Source organism: Eleutherodactylus coqui, chromosome 7 (assembly GCF_035609145.1).
Source record: "Eleutherodactylus coqui strain aEleCoq1 chromosome 7, aEleCoq1.hap1, whole genome shotgun sequence".
NCBI classification, from domain to species: Eukaryota; Metazoa; Chordata; class Amphibia; order Anura; family Eleutherodactylidae; genus Eleutherodactylus; species Eleutherodactylus coqui.
Window position 1 is genome coordinate 227,771,079 of NC_089843.1, and position 24,342 is coordinate 227,795,420.

General features: G+C 45.9%; 1 protein-coding gene across 2 annotated transcripts; it reads left to right on the forward strand.

The window, feature by feature from the left end:
* The first annotated feature begins 1,420 nt into the window (after positions 1-1,420).
* PLIN3 (perilipin 3) lies at positions 1,421-12,032 on the forward strand. Of its 2 annotated transcripts, none has more exons than XM_066574519.1 (8): positions 1,421-1,503; positions 1,664-1,749; positions 6,231-6,429; positions 8,035-8,117; positions 9,402-9,687; positions 10,141-10,340; positions 10,434-10,553; positions 11,513-12,032. In XM_066574519.1, the coding sequence occupies exons 2-8, from the start codon at positions 1,693-1,695 to the stop codon at positions 11,870-11,872; spliced, it is 1,305 nt and encodes a 434-aa protein (XP_066430616.1). In that variant the 5' UTR covers positions 1,421-1,503; positions 1,664-1,692; the 3' UTR covers positions 11,873-12,032. The 2 variants fall into 2 exon arrangements, with proteins under 2 accessions (XP_066430616.1, XP_066430617.1); XM_066574520.1 differs by having other exon boundaries at positions 6,234-6,429.
* The last annotated feature ends 12,310 nt before the right edge of the window (positions 12,033-24,342 follow it).

Sequence of the window (24,342 nt, forward strand, 5' to 3'; positions counted from 1 at the left end):
ACCTGCCCTGCTAAGGGTCCTGAAGACTATGAGGATATCCAGCACACCTCTCCTGCTGAGGGTCTTGAGGACTGACTATGAGAATATCCAGCACACCTGTCCCGCTGGGGGTCCTAAGGACTGACTATGAAGATATCCAGCACACCTGCCTCGCCTGGGGGTCCTTAGGACTGACTATGAGGATATCCAGCACACCTGCCCTGCTGAGGGTCAAGCGGAGTACAGTTATGCAAATTCTGCTTATGGCCGTGTGAGCCTGACCTTAAAGGGGTTGTCCCGCGGCAGCAAGTGGGTCTATACACTTCTGTATGGCCATATTAATGCACTTTGTAATGTACATTGTGCATTAATTATGAGCCATACAGAAGTTATCAAAAGTTTTATACTTACCTGCTCCGTTGCTGGCGTCCTCGTCTCCATGGTGCCGACTAATTTTCGGCCTCTAATGGTCAAATTAGCCGCGCTTGCGCAGTCCGGGTCTTCTGCTGTCTTCAATGGGGCCGCTCGTGCAGAATGCCGGCTCCGTGTAGCTCCGCCCCATCACGTGCCGATTCCAGCCAATCAGGAGGCTGGAATCGGCAATGGACCGCACAGAAGCCCTGCGGTCCACAGAGAGAGAGAATCCCGGCGGCCATCTTCAGCAGGTGAGTGTGAAGACGCCGGACCGCCGGCATTCGGGTAAGTACTACCCGGTTTGTTTTTTTAACCCCTGCATCGGGGTTGTCTCGCGCCGAACGGGGGGGGGGGGGGGGGGGTTAAAAAAAACAAAAAAACCCGTTTCGGCGCGGGACAACCCCTTTAAGCAGTGTTTCCTAACTCCAGTCCTCATGCACCCCAACAGGTCATGTTTTCAGGATATCCTATAGTAAGGACAGACTATAATGACATTCCCTATGTAATACTGAGGATATCCGCACACCTGCCCCTCTGGGGGTCCTTAGGGCTGACTATAATGAGGATATTCAGCACACCTTCCCCGCTGGGTGTTCTGGGGACTGACTATAATGACATCATTTGTGTAATACTGAGGATATCCGCACACCTGGCCCTCTGGGGGTCCTTAGGACTGACTATAAAGAGGATATCCAGCACACCTGCCCTGATGAGGGTCCTGACGACTGACTATAAAGAGGATATCCAGCACACCTGCCCTGATGAGGGTCCTGAGGACTATGAGGATATCCAGCACACCTGCCCTGATGAGGGTCCTGAGGACTATGAGGATATCCAGCACACCTGCCCTGATGAGGGTCCTGAGGACTGACTATGAGGATATCCAGCACACCAGCTCCGCTGGGGGTCCTTAGGACTGACTATGAGGACTGGCTCCGCTGCTCTCCAGTCTTTACAGAACTCCCGACTAAACGTTCCAACTCTGAGAAGTCTCCTGCCAGCCCGCCTCCAGGTGACCCCGCCCACAGCTCCGTCGTGACGTCACCGGCCCTTTAAATAACGGCCGAGGGGGCCGACAGTCCAGCGCACTTTATTCCGAGCTTCTAGTGGGTGAGTGAAGGGCTCTGCGGTGACCGCCTTTGTGCCGTCCGCCTGCGGGGGGCGCTGTCCTACGAGCTTTGTCATGGCGGTGGTCCCGGTACACGTGTAGCGGCGCCCCCTCCCCCGTGTGCCTGCCACCCTCATCTTCTCCGCCGTCTTCTCTCTTCAGGTTACTCCAGCGGGAAGTCTTCTGGCATCATGGCAACTAACGAGACGGCTGCTGCTGCCCACGTGGACGAGCCTGCCGAGCAACAGGTAAGGCGTGGACGCCGGGCCGTTATCTGCGGTGATAGCAGCCTGCACTTTGTATCCCCCAAGGTGAACTGTGGGCTGTCCCGGGGGGTGCTGATAGGTGGGGCTGGGTCAGGAGAAGAAAGGGCTGGTTGGGGGTGGCTGCTGACAGCTGGAGGATGGGTCCAGCGCCTCTGGGGTCTGCTGACACTGGGCTACTGGTAGCCCCGTCACAAAGTATTGCCAACTGTAGTGCTGTAGGTGGGCATGCTGTGACTTGTGGTGGCTGCTGGGCGGGACTTTGCCCTCTAACTTCTGCAGAGAACTTCTATTTGCAGTGAACAATTGCCTGAAAGGTGGTAGAACTTAACCCCTTAATGTGTCAGCGGGTACAGTTATGTCAGAGGTTTGGGCTTTGTAGGGGGGGGGGGGGGGGTAGGGCTGATCCCTTGCCATGCAATGCAATTGCTAGCTGTTTCTCACAGCTGACACCCGCTGGCAACAGGTGCCATCGGTGATCATGCTGTTTGTTGCTGTTGACCCTTTAAATGCCACCATCAATTCTGCCAGTGGCATTTAAATGCCCTGACCAGAGTTCAGGGATTATATATTGACCCTATTCTTGATCTGTGGTGAGACCTCTACCCATCAGATGTCATCACCTAGTCTATGGTTTAATTGATAAGTCCTTAAATTGCCATTATTTGTGAATGCAGAAAGTTATATTGGCATCAGAACTCTTGATCCTTAGTCAGTGCCTGATGCCAAGCGATGGTGGCCCTACATGTTGTGGTTGGAGCCTCCATTATAACTAGTAACTTTAAACCGTTGGCCACCTTGATGTTTAGATTGTTCTCTAATGGTCGTTCTACACGGGCTGGGTTCTTGGGTTGATGTAACCAGCACCAGTCACTCTTGATTGGTGCTCTTTACACAGGCTGAGAACCAGCTTATGGGAGGCAAACGACTGGTAATGCCCACAGGGAGAGGTACCACTGATCAGGAAGCATTTATGCTCTCATGCCTCAACGAAAACCAGGATAGGGCTTACTTTTGGGGTAGGTCTTTCAGGGAAAAGTGGTATTTACAGCTGTGGAGGATTTATTCCATCTCCCTTATTTACAGCTGATTGAAAACAAAGATCTGGTACCGTGTTAGCCAGTAGAGCAAAATGTGATTGTTCTCAGCAAGAGAAACAACGTAATCTTGTAGATATGATACCTTTTAATGGCTAACAAAAATACATGATGTAATAATAGCGAGCTTTCGTACCAACGCAGGGTACTTCTTCCGGCTTAAATGGATTGGATCTGAAGAGGCATGCATATTTATACACACTTATAACATACATACGTATGACAAGGCACAGATATGGATGTGATTGGTTCGCACTTAAAAGGAATTCTGCAAACCAGAAAACAAACTTTTTTTGTCTAGGCACTGATAGCGGAGTGAAAGTTTTATGGTCTCTAAATTACTGTTGGAGGGGGGGGAAAAGGTCAACAGGCTCGAATTGTTATAAGAGATACACAAACATTTTTAGCTAAATACTGATAAGGGAGTGAAAGTTTATGGTCCCTGAATTACTGTTGATGGGGGTCTTATCTGTATAATAAATGTCTCACACTTCCCATTCACGCATAAATCCTGGGGAATAATTTAACCCAGTATTCAGCGTGTCAAAGGTTGTTATCAATTTATACTCCCAAATTCTTTTGTGGTTTTGTGACTTGAAACCACCCTTCAATATCAAAACTCTCATATCTCCTATGTAACCATGGACATGACATAGGAGATATGAGAGTTTTGATATTGAAGGGTGGTTTCAAGTCACAAAACCACAGAAGAATTTGGGAGTATAAATTGATAACAACCTTTGACACGCTGAATACTGGGTTAAATTATTCCCCAGGATTTATGCGTGAATGGGAAGTGTGAGACATTTATTATACAGATAAGACCCCCATCAACAGTAATTCAGGGACCATAAACTTTCACTCCCTTATCAGTATTTAGCTAAAAATGTTTGTGTATCTCTTATAACAATTCGAGCCTGTTGACCTTTTCCCCCCCCCTCCAACAGTAATTTAGAGACCATAAAACTTTCACTCCGCTATCAGTGCCTAGACAAAAAAAGTTTGTTTTCTGGTTTGCAGAATTCCTTTTAAGTGCGAACCAATCACATCCATATCTGTGCCTTGTCATACGTATGTATGTTATAAGTGTGTATAAATATGCATGCCTCTTCAGATCCAATCCATTTAAGCCGGAAGAAGTACCCTGCGTTGGTACGAAAGCTCGCTATTATTACATGTATTTTTGTTAGCCATTAAAAGGTATCATATCTACAAGATTACGTTGTTTCTCTTGCTGAGAACAATCACATTTTACAGCTGATTGTAATGGTTGTAAACGGGAGTGCTCATCTGTCCCTCTTCATACCTGGAGTACCACTGAGTAATGAAGGCCACAATAACATGGAGTTGTGTACAACATGTCTTGCAGTGCTGCTTTATCATGACGTGTTGTGTGCTTCAGGCATGATGAAATGAGTATGTATCATATCTGATACAACACGAACATTTTTATGACTCCCTTCCCAGTTCATACATTTGTAGAAATCCTGAATGTAGACAGGTTCTCACTTGTGTTGAAGTGTGACAGCACACGCCTCACACCGCCATGAGCGCTGGTTATGTAGCATGCTTATGTATCAGATCTGATATGCAAATCGGGTCCAAAAAGAAATCCAATATCATACAGGTGTAAACATGTGCAGGAAGACATGATTAGAGGGCCACATGGCATTACTAGCGCTCATGTTGGTACACTGGGAAGTGGTTGAGTAGGTGGAGATGCTGGGCTTTGGAGGAATCATGGCGCCACTGCTATGACTCGAGTGTTTGCATACTGGAAGTGCAACATGCAAAGTAGGCTGCATAGGACTATGGTGGCAGGCATCTGCAGCTGTGCTGACCATCTCTGCTGCAGTTCTTGCCACGGATCTGAATGTGGATTTAACCCTGTCAATTGGGGGGGTGGAAGCTACACGTGGAGCTCTGACTTGTTTCCTCATGAAGAAGTGAAGAATGTCGCTTCATATAGATCCTATGAAAACACGTTGGGAAATCCTCATGGAGATCTGTGGCGGAATAGCTGTAGGGTTCTGATGCAGTTTTGTGAGCGTTTGCCTCTGTCTTCACAATGTAATTTGTGCAGTAATGCAAGCTGATGGGTTTTCATGCTGTTTAACACCCTATTCATTTCAATGGACTATGCAGGGTGTTAAATGCGCTACAATGCCCAAGAATAGAGCATACAGCGTTGTTTTGGTGCCCGTTATAACACTGTGCTAACGCATTCATCTGAAAACCCCTGACATAAATGGAGGCTTGGTGCAATGCTTTAACGGCATTAAACGCCTGTGAGGCCTAAGGGTGAATACATATGACCGGGTTGGATTCCGACTACGAGATTCTCGCAGCATGATGCGCCCCTGCATTGTCCTCTCGTTTACCCATCCGGCGTCTTCTCGCTCTGCGATGTGCCCATGTGCAGTGCAGAGCTGGCGCATCAGCCTCACACTGAAATGGGACATGCTGTGATTTTTGTCACTGCATGATAGAATTGCATAAAGTAATGCAAACCTATGGCAGCGTGCAGCAGCAGAAATTCTGCACGAAATCTCACCATGGAATATCTGCCTGTGCGCTTACAACCTAAGGGTTAAAATGAGAAGATCTTCAATGTAAAGAGTCGTCAAGGCTAGGATGCTACATTGCAGCAGCTGACACAACATCCACATGCTGTGTCCAAGGGACATACAATCTTGCTGGCAATACTATGATTTACTCCCTCCCCATCCACCAAAGTTGTGCGGCTATCTACAAGCTCATGTGCGGTCACAGCCCGACATGTTATCACAAGACCCAACATTCCTGTGTCTCTTGACATGACTTGAACTCTAGGGCTAAAAGTTTGCTTGCTCAATGGAAGTGCTTGTGGGAATACCCCTCTGCTGCTCACTCGAATGTCGTATCTAGTTGAACTGTTTGGGTTTTGTTCCTTGATGAAGCAAGTGAGAAGTACTTATAAAGTGCAGACTATCATATAATATATATAAACTGTAGGGAGGGGGAATCCAGTCTAGTACCAGTAACTTCTGCTGCATATATTCCCCATCTTGTAGCTAATACCCCAAGGCTGTTCTGCACTTTTCTTCAGGTCACATGACCAGCACTGGCAGTGCCTTGTAACTAATGGATCTTCTGCTATATAACTGTTGCCTATGACAACTTGAACAGAACATGGAATGAAAACAGACTTGTTATGAGCTAGAGGTTTTTCTTCATGGTAGCTGACATAAAACTGCACTATTAACTGCAGGGCCTGGAGTGGTGTCAGAGTGCTGGCCATGTGGTCTGGAGGAAAGAAGCTACAAAACTGGATTCTCCACAGCAGGTTGACTGATGCCTTTCATAAAGTAACATTTTACCTGTCTTCAGCAGAATGTGGTGGCGCGTGTTACGACCATGCCTCTTGTCAGCTCTGCATGCAGCGTGGTGAGTGCCGTCTACAACACTACCAAGGACAGCCACCCATATATCCGCAACGTCTGTGATGTTGCTGAAAAAGGAGCAAAGACCTTAACTGATGTTGCAGTAACTGGATCAAAGCCTCTTATAAGCAGACTGGAGCCACAGAGTAAGTGTATTGAATATATCTGCCTAGATTGGGCTGAATTTGAATGCTTTGAAACATGTAATGGGATGTGATAACTTGGATGAACATGAGAAATGAGCCTTCCCATATCGCATCTGTAGTCCCCATACGCTGTAGTGACTTTAAAGAGGAGTACGATCCCAGCTCATCTGCCTCCCAGCTTTTAACACTTACCACCTCCTTCAGTCTATCACTAAACTCTGACTCCCCCACTCAGATGGCAACACTCTATTTAATCTTCCTCTGTCTTTGCCTCCCACTTCAGGTACCATAGCATCTCGCCTGACCCTCCTATCTATTGCACCTTAGGAACCTCCAGTCTGTAAACACCCAACAGTTCGCTGAGACCATTCAGTCCTCCCTGTCCCCTATCTCTCTCCTGCCCTAGATAAAGCAGCACCACCTGTGACCCAAGCTGTCAACTGCAGACCGCAGCAACCTTGGCTCGCGTCCCAAATGCTCTTGATCTGGTGGTGCTCTAGGTGTGCCAAGCAGCTGTGGAGAAAATCAAAGCTGCCCACAGACTTTCTCCACTTCAAATTCATGCTTAAAACCTACAACCTAGCCCTTCATGATGCCAAAGAAGTTTATTCCGCCTCCCTTGTCTACTCACTATCCCACAACCCCAAACGACTCTGAGATCTTCCACTCCATCCTGAGCCCCCAAGGTCCTCTTCCCCAGCTCTCATTACTCCATCACAATCTGTAACCTCTCCCTAACCTCTGGGACTTCCCCCATCTCATTTAAACACTCCATCATATCCCCTCTGCTCTAAAAAAACAAACAAAATCTTCAATCCACGCTAAATGCGTCAGCTAGCCTCCTTTTTCTATCCAGCTGTTACTCGGATGCCTCTACACTATGCCAGTTGCTGCATTGGCTGCCCATCCACTGCAGAACTAAACTTAAACTCCTCAGCCTCATCCACAGCACATGGTGCCAAGCCACCATACAACGCCTCCCTCCCATCTATACACCACCCAGCCCGCTCACTACGATCCGCTAACACACTCAGCGAAACACCCCTCTAATACGAACCTCACATGCTCGCCTCTAGGACTTCACCAGAGCAGCACCCATCCTCTGGAACGCTCTGCACATCTGTTTTATTACACCTTGGACACAATCTGCTTCACTTGCTTTGTCGGTCTGGCTGTGGGACTTGCTGACCTATTTCAGGAGCCCTTCTAGGGATTAATGAAAACAGACAACCTCCTAAGTCCCTTAGCTCCTTCTAAAGGGGTATCTTGGTACATTCCTTCTCAGTTTGTTACATACTGTCATACTCCTCTCCCCAGTCTTGTGGTGTCCAGCAAAGGTGCTTGGCCCTCTGCTCCCATCTCTTTACAGCTACAGGACATCTCAGGGGCTGTAGCCAATAACTGGGCTCAGTGATTGCTTGCTGGGCTCTGTTGGCTGCAGATCCTGTAAACTGGCTGGGATTGCAGCTGTAAACTAAGAGCAGGGAAGCGAGTGACATCTTGCCCCTCAGTAGGTAAGGGGTTGTACTGAGATGATGAAACTTGGATAACCCCCTTTGCGTAAAGGTATATACAACGTGCTAACCCATGTCTTCTATCTTTAAGTTGCAACAGCTAATGAACTTGCCTGCAAAGGTTTAGACAAACTGGAATCCACACTGCCTATCCTTCAGCAACCAACTGAAAAGGTAAGCGAGTGCAGAAGGACTTGTGGCTAAATGTCCATAGCTTGCCATGTGACTACACCCTTGGGTGCTGTTCATGTTGACGCTAGTGGAGTTCATCAGGATTTGCAGATGGGATTTTCAATGAGCTGTTCACATGTGTCTAATGTACATCTGACCTATATCTAAAGCATACATGAGAAAATATTAATCTTTGACCTGCTTTTCCCTAGTCAGACATATAACCATGTCTGTCCTCTTAGTTTTATTCATGGTAAAGTCTTAAAACTGTTAATGTTTAACAGCCAAAGCTAAAGTTCCCATACTCTTATCGACTGTAGTGTGAAACGTACATCAACCTCTATGGTCTTTGAGCACTTTTGCCAATTGGCCTATGGGATATGTGACAAACATGTCTTATATCTTTGTACAAAAACCTACTCTTGATGGATGGCTAAAGTGTGATGTGAACATCTCCAACTCGTCGCTATTGACCTAGCCTCAGAATGCGGCAGCAGATTGCAGGGGGTCTGCCACTCATTACCCCAGCAATCAGCTGTGCCCCTGGCTAGTATTGTAGGCTGAGTTCTTTTTTTTTTTTCATACAATGGGAGTATTAGTTGCCTCTGACAGACTTCTCCCAGTTGCATCTACACATTAAAATTAAAAATCTAAACTTGTGTCACTACAATCCCAACAGTCCGGCTTATTAAAACATCAAATCCCACAGGATTAACTGACAGAAGAAACGTATTAGCAGGTTGCCACAAAACAGGGCTCTACTGACAATGAGTATCAATTCGGTGTTGCTGTAGTCATACTGGCTCTCGGATACTGTCCTCTTACTCCACCATGACTGCTGTAAAAATGCCCCAGTGGTACAATTGTTTTTCCCACTTAGAAACGAAGTCTGTAAACTACAGGGTATGTTAAATGATGCCATCAAAAAAATACAACCTTTTTCTACAAAAAAGGCCACATGTAGCTGTCACCCAAAAACAGACTTTTCAGAACTGCAGAATGTGATCTAGACATGAGTTAAAACTCCCCATTGGATCAGCAAAATTGTCCATATATCTGCCACATAGTGTTTTGACACCCCTGGTGGTCTCAGAACCTCCATCTAACTGGTCAGTGCTTATGAAGTTACCTCTAGTATGTCAGTTCTTAGGTGTATACCTGCACTGGGTATGTCATGGAGGACTATAACACAATGTCTGCTGTAACTCTTCAACCTGATGTAACAAAATAGTTCAGTTAAAGTTCTCTGCTCGGCCACAACAGCTGACGGGATCTGTCTTCTTGCAGGTTGTATCGGACACGAAGGAGCTGGTGACTGGAGCTCGTGATGCAGTAGTTGGTGCGGTGACAAACACGGTGACAGGTGCCCGTGATACTGTCACAAGTGCAGTGTCGGGTATAATGGGCCTGGCAGTCGGTGCAGTACAAGGAAGCATGGATGTCACTCGGTCTGTAGTCTCCACAGTGATGGACTCACAAGTAGGACAGTTTGTAACCGGCAGTTTGGATACAGTCTTGGGGAAATCTGAGGAGTGGGTTGATCACTACCTTCCTATGACAGATGAAGAGCTGTGTAAGCAATTGGATTGTCACTTCTAACACTAGATGATGGGGCATTTACAAATGCTGGTACTTATGTCAGTCTTGAATCTAATTACACTTGAAACATGCTAAATTAACATGCATTTCTTTAATTACACTTGCTACAAGTTGCTGTAGATTTGAGCTATAGTTTATGACTTCTAGCGTAAAACTCAGTCCATGGGAGGCCTTCTACAAACCCCCAATTGTTCAAAAGTTGCAAGAATAGCTTGACTTCTATACACTAGAGAACTGGGTGATTCCTTTCTGCAGTCTTACAGTATGGCCAATCTGCTGCAGAAAATCCCCAGCACTTGCATTTGTAAACCCCATGTCCATCCTGCGATCTGTATTCAGTATGGCTGCTTTCTCTATTTATTTATATATATATATATATATATATATATATAATAAATTTTTTATTTTTTTTTCTCCTCTTCCACAGCTCAGCTTGCAGCCTCTGTAGAGGGATTTGATGTAGCTACACTTCAACAGCAAAAGGAACAGCAAAGTTACTACGTCCGTCTGGGTTCTCTGTCTTCTCGTCTTCGTCATCGTGCATACCAGCATTCTCTGGGCAAGGTGAGAAGTGCCCAGGTCAGCACCATGGAGACTCTAGCACAGCTGCACCAAACTATTGACCTGGTAGGACTTGAACCATTGGAACCTGAAGACTTAGTTTTAATCTTCTGTTTTATCTAAATAAAAATGGGTTTCTTCTTACTTCTGCTTTTAAAGATGGAGACAGTCAAGCAGAGTGTCCATGGTGGCCAAGAGAAGCTGCACCAGCTGTGGCTGGACTGGAGTCGCAAGCAGTCAGGGACTGGATCTGGGGATGCTGAGGGAGACCAGGAACAGGTAATGTGAAGGCTGAACAAAAATGACTGTTCTGAACAATGCATGGAACTTCAGGCTGCTACCTCAGTATGGGAGATTGGCAGGGACAATGGTGTAATCTCTAGATGGCACATCTGCTAGCTATACAACTCTGGCTGCAGCTAGTCATACTTGTCAGTTCATAGCTTCTTTGATCCCCTATCATGACTTGAATATTTGCCTGTCTTATCAGAGCTATGATAAAAATAAAAACTAATTGGCAGGCTTTGAAGGGCATAGTTCCTTGCATAATGCTGCGCTGTCACTGAGGACAAATGGCATTATTACCTACAGCTAGCATTGGTTCCTATAATACACTGTGCAGAAGCCAGCACTGCATCATGTTTCATGGAATGCTAGAAGGCTTGGGCTCATGGACTAGCACTGAGGAAGAAGGTGATTGAAGTGTGCCACAAAGGGCATGATTTCACTGCAAATACACTTGGGCTTTTTTATGTAAACAAGCTTTACACCCCCTCCCTAAATGTGTGCTATCAGCTACTGAAGCCTAAAGGCCCATTTACACCAGCTGGCCGCTAAAAAATTGATTGTTTTAGCAATAATTGGTGCATGTAAATGTGCAGCCATTGTCAGCTTTTTGGGCACTGCTAGCTGATCGTTAAATTCAAGCTAACCTAAAAATCGTTCACTTATCAGCAGTTCTCCATGGAGTGCTGATGGCATTGTTTCCCCGTGGAGAACAAAGGATCTGAGCTCAGATAATGGCCTCTGGCTATGAACTGTGTTCAGTGAAGGCTTCATTTGCATACCTAATTGCTATTAAGTAGCTGTTCTTCAACAGCTATTAAGAGCTTTACTTTAACGTGAAATATCTAAGTAGTGGAAGCAGTTGAGGATTTCTTGTGCGGGAAGATGGTTAAAGCTCTTTCTGAGCAAAAGTAACTTTTTTTTTTTTTTTTTCCTTCCTCCTTCTCCTCCAGCCTTTGGATTCTCGTGTGTTAAGCATGACCCGCACACTGACCAAGCAACTACAAACGACTTGCTTTACTCTTGTATCCGGGGCGCAGGGCCTGCCAGCAAACATCCAGGAGCGAATGCAGCAACTACGGCAGACTGCTCAAGACCTACATTCTTCCTTTTCCTCTGCTCACTCGTTGGGTGACATTTCTACAGGAATTCTGGCACAAAGCAGAGAACAAGCAACAAAAGTCCATGACCATGTGAATGAGCTCTTAGGCTATGTAGTTGCAAACACTCCTCTGACATGGTTGGTTGGCCCTTTCGCCCCTCAGCTTGTTGAGCGTCCAGAAAATGATGAGGAGCAACCTGAAAAGGTGTAATAAGTGAATCTGATGCCACAAATGTTTGCACTTAATTTTGGAGGTATTGTGTGACTTCTGTTCAGTATTTCACTAGTTTAGAACTAATACTTAGTAATCTACATGAACTTTTGTACCTCTGTAATTTTGCCAAAATTTATAAAGGTTTTTCTGCATTGATCATTCTGGTTTTGGCTCTGTCTGATAGAACTGTGTGGGCTTATTCAGTAGGTAGGATCTACAGTACCCCTGGTCTAACTAAAGGCCGGAGCTAATGGAACATCTTGAACTAGATTACGGTCTTTCCACATCATCCAGTCATGATGGCACAACTGGTTGCCCTCTGACCTTTGTAGGGACAGACTGTTTAAAGCCCCCTGATCCACCTACAGTGGACAGTTCCTTTCATGTGGGCTAGGCTTGATCATGGTGCATGTAGAATGATCTGTCCATCTAAATGACTGCACAAGTGCTGCCGTCACAGCTAGTTTGCTGATGCAGAGCAATTGGACAGGCAGATCCTCTGTCTTGATTTCTCTTTTTCCAAACATTTCTATAACCCCACTCCAATGTATTATGGGTCCCTAAAATGTGACCCATAATTTACAAAGTTATTAAACTGATCACTGTAACCCATTGCGTCAGAGCAGATATAACACCTCCCTTTTAGGTTGTGGGATTGGCAACTAGATTTTGGAAGTCACTCTCCAGGCGTACTGAATTTTTATGCCAGCTGAAAGTCAGCAATAACCAAGTGAACAAATTGTAAATAAAGGACATGGGCTACAAATATCTTCATCCTCCCATTCCTGGGCTGTACAATGCGTCCTGATGCATGGAGAACATGTGCCCTCAGTGCTCTCCAGATCTCAGTAGCTGTGGATAGGATCAGTATAAAGACAAGTTACAGACCTTCAATGTGTCCTTTAAACCCACACTACTGTAACTTTTATAGGGTTGTCCAAGGTGACCGTATCTGAGCCTTATGTTGTGAATAACCAGAAAGTAAAGAACATGTAGGTATGCTTGAATTATACTAATGTCAGGCAGTTGCTGCCAAGATAAAATTATGGGGTTCATGTGCCAATCTCTGCACTCTACTAATCATTAATCAGAATGCATGTGCAAGATCATGTGAGTAGGTTCAAAGGTAGGCAATTGATATGATAAATGAAAAGGGTGGACTACAGCACAATTATCAAAATTGGGGGCATGTCTAACTGCTGATGTGTTATAGGCAGAGCTGATGTGTCTGCTTCCAACATAAAAGCAAATCTGTCACAATCCAAACCTTTATTGGCTCAACATTACTCCCATACAAGTTCAGGACTTTCTCCAATCTGTCTGCTAGCCTTTAAAGTAACCTACTCCCTGGTATTGGGCAGATGTGACTTTGGGTCGAATCCAGGCCTGCAGCACTAGAGCTTAAAGGGGTTGTCTCATGAAAGCATGTGGGGTTATGCACTTCTGTATGGCCATATTAATGCACTTTGTAATGTACATTGTGCATTAATTATGAGCCATACAGAAGTTATTCACTTAGGCCTCATGTCCACGGGGAAAATCAGGCCCGCTACGGATTCTACATGTAGAATCTGCAGCGGGTCCCTCCTGCCCCGCGGACATGAGCGCTGAAAATAAGAATTTAAAAGAATTTACCTATCCGTAGCGGGCGGGGAAGGTCTGCTGTTCCTCACGGCCGGATCTTTTTTTCGGCCGGCGGATGAATTCATCACGCCGGCAGCACGTCGCCGGCACGTCGTCGACGTGCCGCGCGCATGCGCCGGGCACATCCGCCGAGCCGAAGCAAGAAAGATGCGGCCGTGAGGAAGAGAAGACCTTCCCGGTCCGCTCCGGATGGGTAAATACTTTTAAATTCCTATTTTAGGTCTCCCGCGGATCCGGACGGCTTAAATAGAAGCCCGCGGGAGCCGTCCCCGCGGGAGACCCGCACGAAAATGGAGCATGGTCCAGATTTTTTCATGCTCCCTTCTTTTTTTTTTTTTTTTTTTTTTTTTTTTTTTAAAATCCCTTTTATTGACCATCCGCAGGTATTTATCTACCCACGGGTGGTCAATGCATCCCTATGGGATGCGGATCCGCATGCGGGAGATCCGCTGCGGATCTTAAATCATATTTTGCCCGTGGACATGAGGCCTTACCTGCTCTGTTGCTAGCGTCCCCGTCTCCATGGATCCGTCTAAAATCGCCTCTTCTGGCGATTTTAGACACGCTTGCGCTGTGCGGTCTTCTCCCTTCTGAATGGGGCTGCTCGTGCCGGAGAGGTGCTCCTTGTAGCTCCGCCCCATCACGTGTGCCGATTCCAGCCAATCAGGAGGCTGGAATCGGCAATGGACCTCACAGTGAAGATCCCGGCGGCCATCTTACTAAGGTAAGGAAGAAGTCGCCGCAGCGCGGGGATTCGGGTAAGTACTACCCGGTTGTTTTTTTTTTTTTTTTAACACATGCATCGGGTGTGTCTCGCGCCGAACGGGGGGCCTATTGAATAAAAAAAAAAACCGTTTCGGCGTGACCCCTCTAAGTGAGCAGGAACTACTAGAGACGTGCTGACAATCTGTCTCCTCTTCCAGCAATTACTGTTTGCTTAACTGCTGGCTGCCCCTCTCCATTAACCCCTTGAGTGGCACGCCCAGAAATTTTACAGGACGAGCGCCACTACACATAGCGATTGAGCTCTGGAGATTTCTGGGCATGTTTCACTATGGGAGCTGCAGAGCACATTGCCATAAGCTATGGCAGTGTGCTCTGCCTGCACAGACCCACAGGGAACAGTGCAGGACTTTGAAAAACAGAAGGAAGACATTGCCGGCAATCTCCCGCTTCTAATTTTCATAGTCTCTACGGCAACCTGGAAACAAAGCAGTGCGGGACTATCAGCTTGTCAGAAGCCAGCCGATGGTCTCTGTGGCAGGGAGAGCTGGTGCTTGGCTGTCAGAGGGCAGCCAGGCACCACCTTTTACACAGCAGAGAATGGAGAAAACCTCCAATCTGTGCTGTGGTAACCCTTTAACATGCTGCTGTATGCGACTGCAGCATGTAAAGGGCTGACGGAGGGAGCTCCCTTGGTCAGAGGATAGCTGGGCATCAGCTCTTACACAGCAGAGAAAGGCGAAAACCTCCAATCTCTGCTGTGTTAATCCTTTAAATACTGCAGTCTATGCAACTACAGCATGTAAAGGGCTGTCACCATCGTGATCAGGGGGTCCTGATCGGTCTCTGGAAGTCCCCTAAGGGGACAAAAATCAAAAACGCTTGTCTCCCTTTACTCTGTAAAAAGTAAAAACCAAATTACACATGTGGTATCCCTGCGTCGTAATGACCTAGAAAAGGGAAGCTAGTACATTATTTAACCCCTTAATGGCACGGCTCCTTTTTCCCCGAGGGCATAAAATGGTGAACGGGCGCCCAAATCTAACATACGCCAAGGCCACCATGCCGTTGCCCCTTCCCCTGCCGACTCACCTCCTCTCTGGCTGTTTGCAATGGGAGGGGGTGGGGTTGGAGCCAAGCTCCCACCCCCACCCTGCCCCTTGCCAGCAATGGGAGGAGGCAGAGCATAGCTCTCCCCCTCCCATTGCAATCAGCTGGAGAAGAGTGAGTTTAGCAGTCACACTGCTAAACTTCCTCCCACCTCCCCTTTTCGGCCGCTGTTATTGGCTTCCATAGGAGCCTATGCAGTGGCCGACATGTACTGGCCCAAAAGATAGCCCTGGAACTATCTTTTGGGCCTGACGTAAAATCATCAGGCGCTATATTGGCCAGGCGCTTATGTCACGGGAATACGGCCATGTGATCTGATACATTAGACTCCAGTGCATCAGATCGTAGCATATATTGGCCTACCGTGATAACAGCAGTCAATATACGCTCGTGTGAAAGAGCCCTAAGGCCGTCCTCTGCCATGAAGTTAGTGCAAGGAAGCTGAGCTTTAAGCACTCGGCTCTGCACTACAACACTGACCATTCACAATAACCAGACAATGGGGCTGATACTTCACACAGAGCTCTAGAAAGCCACTCTTTCACAAACCAAGATGTAGTCCCTATGAGGAAGGCTGAGTAAATTTACAAGATGTTGCAAACAAAACGAAACCTTTTTAATTTGCTAATCCTTGTTTTTCATCAAAAAAAATTTGTACAAAATAAGACCAGCTAAATCTGTGAACCAAGATCTTGAGCAGGCGATATTACAAATAAAGCACTAGAAGATGGTTAACCCCCTTAGTGACCAAGCCTGTTCGCGCCTTAATGACCAGGCCAAATTTTGGAAATCTGGCGTGTGTCACTTTGACATAGAATAACACCGTTAAGGTTTTGCATATCCAAGTGATTCTGGCATTGTTTTTCGTCACACATTATACTTCATCTAGGCGCTAAAAATAGGACAGAATTTGTGTGCATTTATTAAAAGCGCCAAAATTGGGAAAATTTGTTTTTGTTTTCACATTTTCAACTGCAATATCTCAAATATGTGCAAACATACTGTACAAGTTTTTGATAAGATATATATTTCCATCTGTTTACTTTAGTCTGGACACTCATTGGAAAACTTTTTTTTTAACCATTTAGGAGACGTACAAATTTAACATTGATTTTTAACATTTTGAGGAATATTTCCTACACCAAACCAAGATTGCAAAGGCTCATAGGTGTCAGAATGATAGATACCCCCACGAATGGCCCCATTTTAAAAACTGCACCCATTAATGTATTCACTGAGGGGGGGAAGGTCGTGAGTATTTTTACCCCACGTTTTGTTTTTCAGGAATTAATGCAATTTAGAGGAGAAAATAATAAAATTTCATATTTTTGCAAGTATGCCATTTAAAAGACGGGATTTGTTTTTTCTATAGTGCACATGAAAATGAGTATTTACATGCAAAATGGATATCCCAGTTTGTCCTGTATTAAGAAACATACCCATTATGGCCCTAATATTATGTCTGGCTGCACAATGGGGCCCAACCCGAAAAGAGCACCCGGGGCTTTTAGAACAGTCATTTTGCTTGAAGGTGATTCAGGCCCCATTGCCCACTTGTAGAACCCTTCAGCAGCCAAAACGACAGAGAACCCTCCACAAATGACCCCTTTTTGAAAACTAGACCCCTTAACGAATTCATCTAGAGGTGTACTGTGCCTTTTGACCCCACAGTTTCTGATTGAATCTAAGCAGGAGGAAAAAAAATGATTTCCTTTTTTTTTTTGGTAATTATGTTACTTTTAAAACAGTTTTTTTTTTTGTACAGCATACATAGGAATGAAGACTTGTAACACAAAATGGATCCCCCTGTTTGTCCCGTGTTCAGAACCATATTCATTGTGGCCCTAATATGTCTGTATGCACAACGGGGCCCAAAACGAAAGGAGCAGCCGGTGGCTTTTAGAACAGACATTTTGCTTGAAGGTGTTTTAGGCCCCATTGCCCACTTCTAGAGCCTTTGAGCGGCCAAAACGATACTGAACCCCCACAAACGACCCCATTTTGAAAACTAGACCCCTTAACGCATTCATCTAAGGGTGTACTGCATCAAACTTCAACTGTGTCTTAACGTTTACGTAATCACCATTGGATATCGGCGATCACGTGACCGGGGACTGCTCCAGGGTCTTGGCTACCTTTAGTAGCCAGCAGCAAGTAGACTTTAAATTTCCTGGGCCCTCCACAGCTTCTGCGCTTGTGTCCGCCATTTTGCTGATGGGCACATGCACTAAAATCGGAGAAAGGTCCACAGATAAAGATCCCGTCAGGGGACATTGCCGGAGGCCTTAGGTAAGCAATTTCACCTCCCTCACAGAACGGAACTGTGAATGGAGGTGAAACTTTCACTTTTTTTACTTTTACGTGATCGCCGTTTTGAACTGGAAAATGGCAATCATGTGACCAGGGAATGCGTACCACGAGTCCCCGTGAAATCTCCAGACTCTTGGCTATGTTTGGTAGCCAGGAGCAGGGAAATTTTAAATTACCCCGGCAATTTGCGGCATGCGCAGAACCCATGGTGAGGTCCACGGATAAATCCGGGGCCCTAGGTACGTTATTTCATCTCCCCTCCGTGAGGGTAAATGCAACTTAAACTTTTACTAAAACTTTTTTTTAACTTTACATGATCACTGTTATCCGTTGAATAGCAGCGATCATGTGACCGGGAACCGCATACAGCGGCTCCCGGTGACATCTCTCTGCTCTCGGCTACACATGAGAGCTGGGAGACGGAGAGTTTTTAAATTTCCCGGGCCGCGTGCCTGACGTATGACATCTGGTGCGCATGCGCAGAAGGCGCCGTCGGGACCCTGGAGGCCAGGGCATGGCGGAGGAGGTGGGTGAGTACTTTCAGCTGCTCTGATGGATTCGATCCATCAGGGCAGCTGAATCTTTAACTTTTTTTTTTTTTTAAAGTATTAATTTTTATATGATTGCCGGCATTCGGTAAATGGCGTCAATCATGTGACCGGGGGAGGGGTCCCGCCGCCCGGAATGGAAGCTCCAGTTTGCCGGCTACCTCTGAGAGCCGGCAGCATGGAGCTGTCACGTCCTCAGCTTGCAGGGCCTTGACCCCCGCAGGAACATGTTTCTACGTCCTCAGTGATTAAAGGGGTTGTCCCGCGGCAGCAAGTGGGTCTATACACTTCTGTATGGCCATATTAATGCACTTTGTAATGTACATTGTGCATTAATTATGAGCCATACAGAAGTTATAAAAAGTTTTTCACTTACCTGCTCCGTTGCTGGTGTCCTCGTCTCCATGGTTGCCGTCTAATTTTCGCCGTCTAATGGCCAAATTAGACGCGCTTGCGCAGTCCGGGTCTTCTTATCTTCTCAATGGGGCTCCGTGTAGCTCCGCCCCGTCACGTGCCGATTCCAGCCAATCAGGAGGCTGGAATCGGCAATGGACCGCACAGAAGCCCTGCGGTCCACGGAGGGAGAAGATGCCGGCGGCCATCTTCACCGGGTAAGTAAGAAGTCACCGGAGCGCGGGGATTCAGGTAAGCGCTGTCCGGTGATCTTTTTTAACCCCTGCATCGGGGTTGTCTCGCGCCGAACGGGGGGGGGGGGGGGGGGTTGAAAAAAAACCAAAACCCGTTTCGGCGCGGGACAACCCCTTTAAGGCCCAGCAAGCTAGGATGTATAAAGGCAATGGGCTGGTCATTAAGGAGTTAATCTAATTGGAGCAAGGTAGCCAATAAACATTAACAAACACATAACAAATTAAAAGCAATGACTTGTTATACTGCAATAGCCACTGCCACAGGTGCTAGGTAATCTGAGGAATAGTTCTGTAAAGTTCTAAAGTTGGCATTACACAGTCATCTGCTGCCACTCAGTGGCCTCACTTGGCACAATGAGCCTTAGAGCGCTGTAAACACAGGCCACGATTAAACGATGCGCCATTTGTTTGCTTATCGTTCATGTCATCCAAGCATGAAAATCGTCATGGGTTCATTTGCTGATTGGTTTAAACACTGATCGTTCAGTTCTCATTCACTAGTACAGTGAATGATTTGCAAGCGAACGATTTATCTGCCTGTATAAACGGGCTCCATTAGCGAACTTTTGTCGTTGTGAACGTTTTGCAAATATTAAATCACTGTCTAAAAAAAAAGTTTTAACTTGGTTGTAAAATTAATAAATAAATAAATGAAAAATCAGCGCTGCGATAGCGGCAACAATTATTGCCCAAAACCGAGACAGCCCTGTGATGACGCTCTCGAGTCTAGACGCCGAGAAGGCCTTTGATAAAATGGCTTGGCCGTATTTAAATGCGGTTTTGGGGAGGCGTAATTTTGGACGGACATTTGTAAACTGCATAAGCGCAACCCAAACGAATGCCGCCACTACTCCTACAATTAATGGTCTCAACACACCGGCTGTCAGCCTGTTTAGGGGGGGGGGGGGGGCGCCAAGGTTGCCCACTCTCTCCTCTACTCTTTAACATATCAATTCACCCATTACTTAGGCACTTAGGGAAAAGCACACTTTTCACAGGAGCCCGCTGCAAAGACCTGGAAGTTAGAGTAGAAGCGTTTGCAGATGATGTTCTACTGGTAGTTGGTAACCCTAAAGAGATATTGACGCCATTACTACAAGACATAGAAAGATTAGGAAGGCTCTCAGGGTACACCCTAAATCTAGATAAAACCGAAGCTTTACTACTTGAAGGACCAACTAAACCTCCATGGACAGACCAGTATCCTTTTCACTGGGAAGCACACTCCATACAGTATTTAGGAGTCAAAGTTACGAGGAACCTGTCTAAGCTATATGCCACAAACATAGAACCCCATATTAGAAAATTAGAAATGACCCATAGACACACTATTACACAAAAAAGAGAAACGTATTTTGTCATTTGAGGAGGTGAAACAGAAATACCCTGAACTACCAATTCCATTATTCTCCTACATGCAAGCAAGACACTACACCCAACAACTCCTGCCACATTTTAGAGAGTTTGACTAGATGCAGACGGGCGATGCATGGATCTCTAGATCAGGAGGCATGAAGGGCAAGATTTCTAAAATATATAGAGCAGTAGGGAATGTACGGGAACAAGATGAGGTGGACGCGGGGGTCAGTAAATGGTCTCTGGATGACCCAGGTCTTACATCAGAATTAATTAGGAAGTCAATATCATGGGCTCATAAATATCTGCCTTCAGCTAGGTTCCTAGAGATGCGACTCCAGATCATCCACAGATCATGTTTGACCCCGGTGAAGGGATATCATATGGGAATATACTCCACGTCAAACTGTTTCAAATGTAAAGCTCCATGTGCCGATCTAAACCACAGCCTATGGACATGCCCTGTGATACAGGCTTTCTGGTCACGAATACACCAGCATGCATTTAACGAATTTTTGTCCAAAGGAGCCGGCGTGGGCGATTTTTGGATACTTAGACCCAAATGTATATTTGGCCACTGCTCAAGAGGGGTGTGCAAGCTCTTACACCTTGTGGCTGCGGCAGGACTAAAAGCTATTCTACAAATGTGGATAAAAGTGAGAGCCCCTCCATTTAGAATGGTTCTGGATAAGCTGGCATTTCTGTTCCAGATGGACTGGGTTGAAACGTCGCTGTTTAAAGAAAAGATGGTGCAGTCATTCTTTGAGACTTGGAAGAGCTTTGTCAGAATGCTTCTAGAGATGAGCGAGTATACTCGCTAAGGCACATTACTTAAGCGAGTAGTGCCTTAGCCGAGTATCTCCCCGCTCGTCCCTAAAAATTCGGGGGCCGGCGCTGGTGACAGGTGAGTTGCGGCGGGGAGCAAGGGGAGAGAGGAAGAGAGAGATCTCCCCTCCGTTCCTCCCCGCTCTCCCCTGCTGCTCCCCACCCCCTGCCAATCCAATGCGGAGTTTAACCCTTTCCAATCCACTGTCTGACGTCTGAAGACATTCTGATTGAAGGCTGTACAGCTCCGATGTCGGAAGACATCCGGCAGGGTATTCTTACTGTAAATTACTGGCCGCTCTTTTGTCGGGGGCCTCTCCAGTATGTCACATACTGCAGTACTGACTCTAGCCAGCAGATGGTGGCATTGTATAATGGCAGAAAGAAAAAGCTCCCTAGAAAACCCTGAATCCAAAATTGGATTGCAAAGGATTAAAAGGGGACTAGATGTCCTTCTTGAGCAGAAGGATATTACAGGATATAGACATTAGGTGACCAGCAGGGTTGTTGTTCCGGATCTTACATTCAGGTAGGAACTATGAAAGGTTGATCCAGGGATTATTCTGACTGCCATTATGGAGTCGGGAAGGAATTTTTCCCCAAATGGGCTAATTGGCTTCTGACCCTTGGTGTTTTCGACTTCCTCTAGATCAATAAGGGGGTTGAAACAGGCTGAACTAGATGGACATTGTCTTCATTCAGCCTACCATACTATGTTACTATGGGGGGATAAGGAGAAAGGACATTAATTCTACTCTGTCATTGCATTTATTTGTTGCAAATTTCTTTTTTGCTTCTTTGTAGCAAGGGTTAAATTGTTCTGTGTTGTAACTCCCCGGCAGTTATAGTTTCTACCCCCTTCATGAGCTTGGTTACCAATAACATCCCCTCAAATGGGCATTTATTCTATGCAACCTGACAGGAGGTTTTGTTTTTTTATTCTTTGTCTCTTGTCTTCCCCTCCCCATCTTTCTGTTCTTTTTCCTCTCCTCTCCCATTAGGGGTAGGTGTCTGACTTTTGTATTAGAGCAGCCTGTTGCACGGCCCCCTACAGAACTGTTGGAGCTACCCTCAAGCTTTGGCGTACCTAGTATGAGGGCTATACCTTATTTCCTACATAACCATAATTAAGTGTACAACATTAAGGGTTTTAAAATCCACTACAAAAGCGACGTCTTGTCCTCCATTTGTTATGTACTCAGCTGTTCTGAGGACTTAGAAATGGGCAAAAGTCTAGTGCCCCGAATGCCCAATCCCTTTAAGGATTGGTACCCTGGTAGCTTGCCCCACCCTAACTCCAGCACATTCATACTGCTAACCAGGCTCCGACTGGCCCACAGGTGGATCCCCTCATTAGCTCTGAGGCAGGAGTGTGCCCCTCGTTAACCTCAACCCTACAGGAGCATAATATGGCACAGTACACTGCAGTATATACAGATAGACAGCATATCAGCCAGTCTACCGCCATTATAACAAAGTGGCTAGTTTATCTCTTTATACAGAAGTACAGGGTGGCTGAGATTACATCTAGGAGGATCAGGATGCATAGTGTGGCAGTGTTCACAGTAGGGTGAAAAAAACGAAAACTTCCTGTTTTTGATGTTCACTGTTTTCACTATTGTGAATAATGTAACTATTCTTTTCCCAGTTTGTACAAACATCAAGTAAAAAAGTTATTATTACTGTTTAACCAATGATTGCCTGGTAACCAACAAAACAAACTACACTGTGTGAGCAAAAACATTTCTGAAAATAGTTTTGTCATTTTGGAATGAGCATTTTAATGTTTCTAAATAATTAGATTAAAGCTGAAGAGCGAGAATTACTGAAGACCTGAAATATGTTACAGTTTGCAGTGTCATAGGAAAAGAACCCTGATGGTGTCTGTAACGAAGGAACTCAAGCCAATCAAATTCCACTCAAAGGTATTCCTTACAAGGAAATCTGGCAACACAAGACCATTTCTTTTTCTTCAGGCAGGATGAAGTAATCGGTCTTGGAAATTAGTCTAAACAGCGTGTAATACTTTACTATAGATAAGCACCAATACAGTAAATCAGCATGGGAGTGCTATCCATCTATTGGCTCATAAACAAATTACCATAATGATCAAAGTCTACGGGACGTCAGCAGCCCCATCACTGTGGCAAACGGGAATCATGCATTTCTCATGTGGAAAAGGGCAGTGCTTTTACACAGGATCAGCAGCGATCAATGAAGGAGCCAGGGATCATTCCAGGTATCTGCCTCCATTCACAGTAAGCAGGCAGCCGACATAAGTGATACTGCCTGTTTACACAGCCGATCCTTCATTCAGTTTTTTGCATGCAATCTAAATGATGACGCAAAGCGATTGAATTTTTGCTTGCCCTTTAGTCGGAGCATGCATAAACACTGATAATTCTTCAGATTCCTACTGGACGTGGGAATCTGCAAGATTTATCGGCACGTGTAAAAGGGTCCTAAGACATCTTGTTCTGAAGGGTTATCCAGTTTATACACTCATTGTAAGAAACCAATCCTCCCCAAGAAGATGTCAGAATCCAAAGAATATTTTTCTGTGTGATTGTAACATTGATGTAAGTAAGTGATTGCAATATCAGAGCAAAGGGAATTTATTGCAGAAAACTGACCCCTTGTAAGGAGGCTCTAGTACCCTGTTGTACCGCCTCTAGCTAGGATACAAGATGTGATATGGGTGGGCATGGAGGCTCCAGTGCCCTGTTGTACCGCCTCTAGCTTGGATACAAGATGTGATACTGAAGGACATGGAGTCTCTAGTACCCTGTTGTATCATCTCTAGCTAGAATACAAGATATAATACGGGTGGGCATGGAGGCTCTAGTTCCCTGTTAGGCCGCCTCTAGCTTGGATACAAGATGTGATACAGGCACCCATGAAGGCTCTAGTATCCTGTTAGGCCGCCTCTGGCTTGACTACAAGATGTGATACAGGCGCCCAGGAAGGTTCTAGTACCGGTTAGGCCGCCTCTGACTTGAATACCAGATGGGATATGGGTGGCCACAGAAGCTCTAGTATCCTGTTGTACCACCTCTAGCTTGGATACAAGATGTGATACAAGTGAGCATGGAGGCTCTAGTACCCTGTTGGGCCACCTCTAGCTTGAATACAAGACGTGATACGGGCAGACATGGAGGCTCTAGTATCCTGTTGGGCCAACTCTGACTTGGAGACAAAATGTGATACGGACAGGCATGGACGTTCTCGAACCCTGTTGGGCTGCCATTAGCTTAGATACAAGATGTGATACAGGTGGACATGGAGGCCCATTCGTTATAGAGGC

Coding starts and splice junctions, on each gene's coding strand:
- PLIN3 (XM_066574519.1), top strand. CDS start 1,693: ATGGCAACTAACGAGACGGCTGCTGCTGCCCACGTGGACGAGCCTGCC. Junction 6,430..8,034: donor AAGCAGACTGGAGCCACAGA/GTAAGTGTATTG, acceptor TCTATCTTTAAG/TTGCAACAGCTAATGAACTT. Junction 9,688..10,140: donor TATGACAGATGAAGAGCTGT/GTAAGCAATTGG, acceptor CCTCTTCCACAG/CTCAGCTTGCAGCCTCTGTA.